Source organism: Cryptomeria japonica, chromosome 3 (assembly GCF_030272615.1).
Source record: "Cryptomeria japonica chromosome 3, Sugi_1.0, whole genome shotgun sequence".
Taxonomy (NCBI): Eukaryota; Viridiplantae; Streptophyta; class Pinopsida; order Cupressales; family Cupressaceae; genus Cryptomeria; species Cryptomeria japonica.
This window is the reverse complement of record NC_081407.1, coordinates 829,568,152-829,570,229: the sequence shown is the minus strand read 5'-3', so window position 1 is coordinate 829,570,229 and position 2,078 is coordinate 829,568,152. Positions and strand designations below refer to the sequence as shown.

At 37.2% G+C, this 2,078-nt stretch overlaps 1 protein-coding gene across 1 annotated transcript; it reads left to right on the top strand.

Annotated features, from left to right (window-relative positions):
* Nucleotides 1-438: 438 nt before the first annotated feature.
* Nucleotides 439-1,795, top strand: LOC131054766 (WUSCHEL-related homeobox 8-like). The gene is made up of 4 exons (XM_057989358.1): nucleotides 439-458; nucleotides 546-845; nucleotides 1,242-1,303; nucleotides 1,394-1,795. Exons 2-4 carry the CDS (start codon nucleotides 602-604, stop codon nucleotides 1,493-1,495), a joined length of 408 nt encoding a protein of 135 aa, XP_057845341.1. The 5' UTR covers nucleotides 439-458; nucleotides 546-601; the 3' UTR covers nucleotides 1,496-1,795.
* Nucleotides 1,796-2,078: the final 283 nt, after the last annotated feature.

Genomic DNA, 2,078 nt, shown 5'->3' with positions numbered 1-2,078 from the left:
ATAAATGAGAGAAAGAGAGAGAGATTGAGAGAGAGAGGGGGGGGAGATAGAGATAGAGAAATGGAAAGGGAGGGAGAGAGAGATGGAGAGAGAGAGAGAGGAAAATAGAGGGAAATAGAGAGAGAGGAGAGAGAGAGAGAGAGAGAGAGAGAGAGAGCGGGGGGAGATATAGAAAGATCTAAGAGGTGGATAGAAGGATTAGGAGAGAAAGAGAGACCTAAGAGGTGGAGGGAGGGAAGGTGAGAGAGAGAGAAAGAGAGGGTGAGAGATAAAGAGAGTCTGAGTGAGAGGGAGGAAGGGATGGAAGGAACAAGAGACTAGAGAGAGAGAGGTGTGAAGATAGGGAGAGAGGGAGAGAGTGGGAAAGAGAGGTAATGAAAAAGGGAGAGAGAGAGGGGGAGGAGAGAGAGAGAGAGAGAGAGAGAGAGAGAAGTCAATAGATCGAGGGAAGTCCGGAGGTAAGTTAAAAACCCTTTAAATTTTGAGATTTTTTTTTTTCCCTTTTCTGGCATTACAATGATGGTTTTTCATTTTTTTCGCTGTAGTGCGGCCGAGGCTAATTCTTCCATTGAGTGTAGAGGAGAGTGCAAGGCGAAGGGAGATGCAGCTTCAATATTCAAGAGTGGTGAGAAGGACAAGATGGAGGCCAACATTGCACCAAAAACAGATATTAGCCTCTATGTGGGCTTCTGGAAACAGAAACCCCTCTAAAGCCCAGATAGCAGCGATTACTGCTGTGTTACAGGAAAACGGAGAAGTCCAAGTCCAACCCAAAAATGTTTTAGATTGGTTTCGAAACACCAAATCTCGAGAAAGATGCAAGAATGAACAATCACAAGCCACAAGTATGTGATTTTTCTACTGATATAGTTTTAGATACTATTGTAGAATTATATATAAATTACTAATGAAATTTTTGCAATATAAATCTAGTTAAAAGTATTTTTTTTAATCTGGAATTAGGGTTTGTATGTAAACATAAAATCTGATATATGAATAATCTGTGTGTTTTTTCGTCTATCTGATGATGAATCAGAGTGTTGTAATCTGACAAATAAAATAGAATACATAAAATACATAGAGAGTTGACTGCATGAATTCAGTAAGACTGTTTACTGTTTAGCAATCAAGCTAGGTCCAGGCTAGGGTTATCAGTCTGAAAAGAAGAATGTGGCTCAATATTTTATTGTTTAGATTTCTTTTTCTGAACTATCCAGTTGATATAGAAATATATTTTTTAGATTTGGATTTCCCTACACAATCAAAGCAGTTGGAAGACAAGGAAGACAAGGTTTATGTTGAGGTAAGTAATCAAATTTCTTGAAATTTTTTTCATATTTTGACATAAAAATCAATACATATTCATGTCATAACTTTGTCCATTCATGTCCAGGATAAAGAAGAAGAAGTGCAGAGAACCTTACAACTATTTCCTCTGCATCCTGACAGAGGTGGTTTACTATGGTCCATGAAGAAACGCCCTTGTCCTTTGTAAATGCGTGAGAGCTTTAGTTTTCCTCCACAGATAGTTTAGGATTTATATGGGATGGTAAAATGTGTTCCTATCTCAGTTTAAGGAGAAAAGAATAGCATGAAACTTCTGTTTGATTGTTATTTTAGTGGGAATTTGTAGGCATCAATGACCAATTTTGATATGATGGTCTAAAAAATACCATTGATCGCGCAAGTAATGAATTAGGTTTATTAGGTTTTGTTCTATTAGAGTTTCGGACTTGGTCTAAAAAATACCATTGATTGCTTTGTATGTGATAAGCATATTGTTTTAGCGTGTGTGCCAAGTAATACAACGAAACTTCTGTTTAGCTTTCAATTCTTCATTTTTGCTATTTGATGTAATCGGTATTCGAAAGGAGAAAGTGCAAGATGTAAGTTTCTTGTTATTTCTGTGGGAATTTGTAGATATCGAGATCACTATCTTTCAAGGGCTGTAGGAAATTACATTTTTATGGATTGTGGGAAATTGCATTTTTATGGTGGAATGTGACTGTAATTAATAGGGAAAGAGAAAAAGTCTGTCCAACAGAGAGTGAGTGGTAACGCTTTATTGAGAATTACAA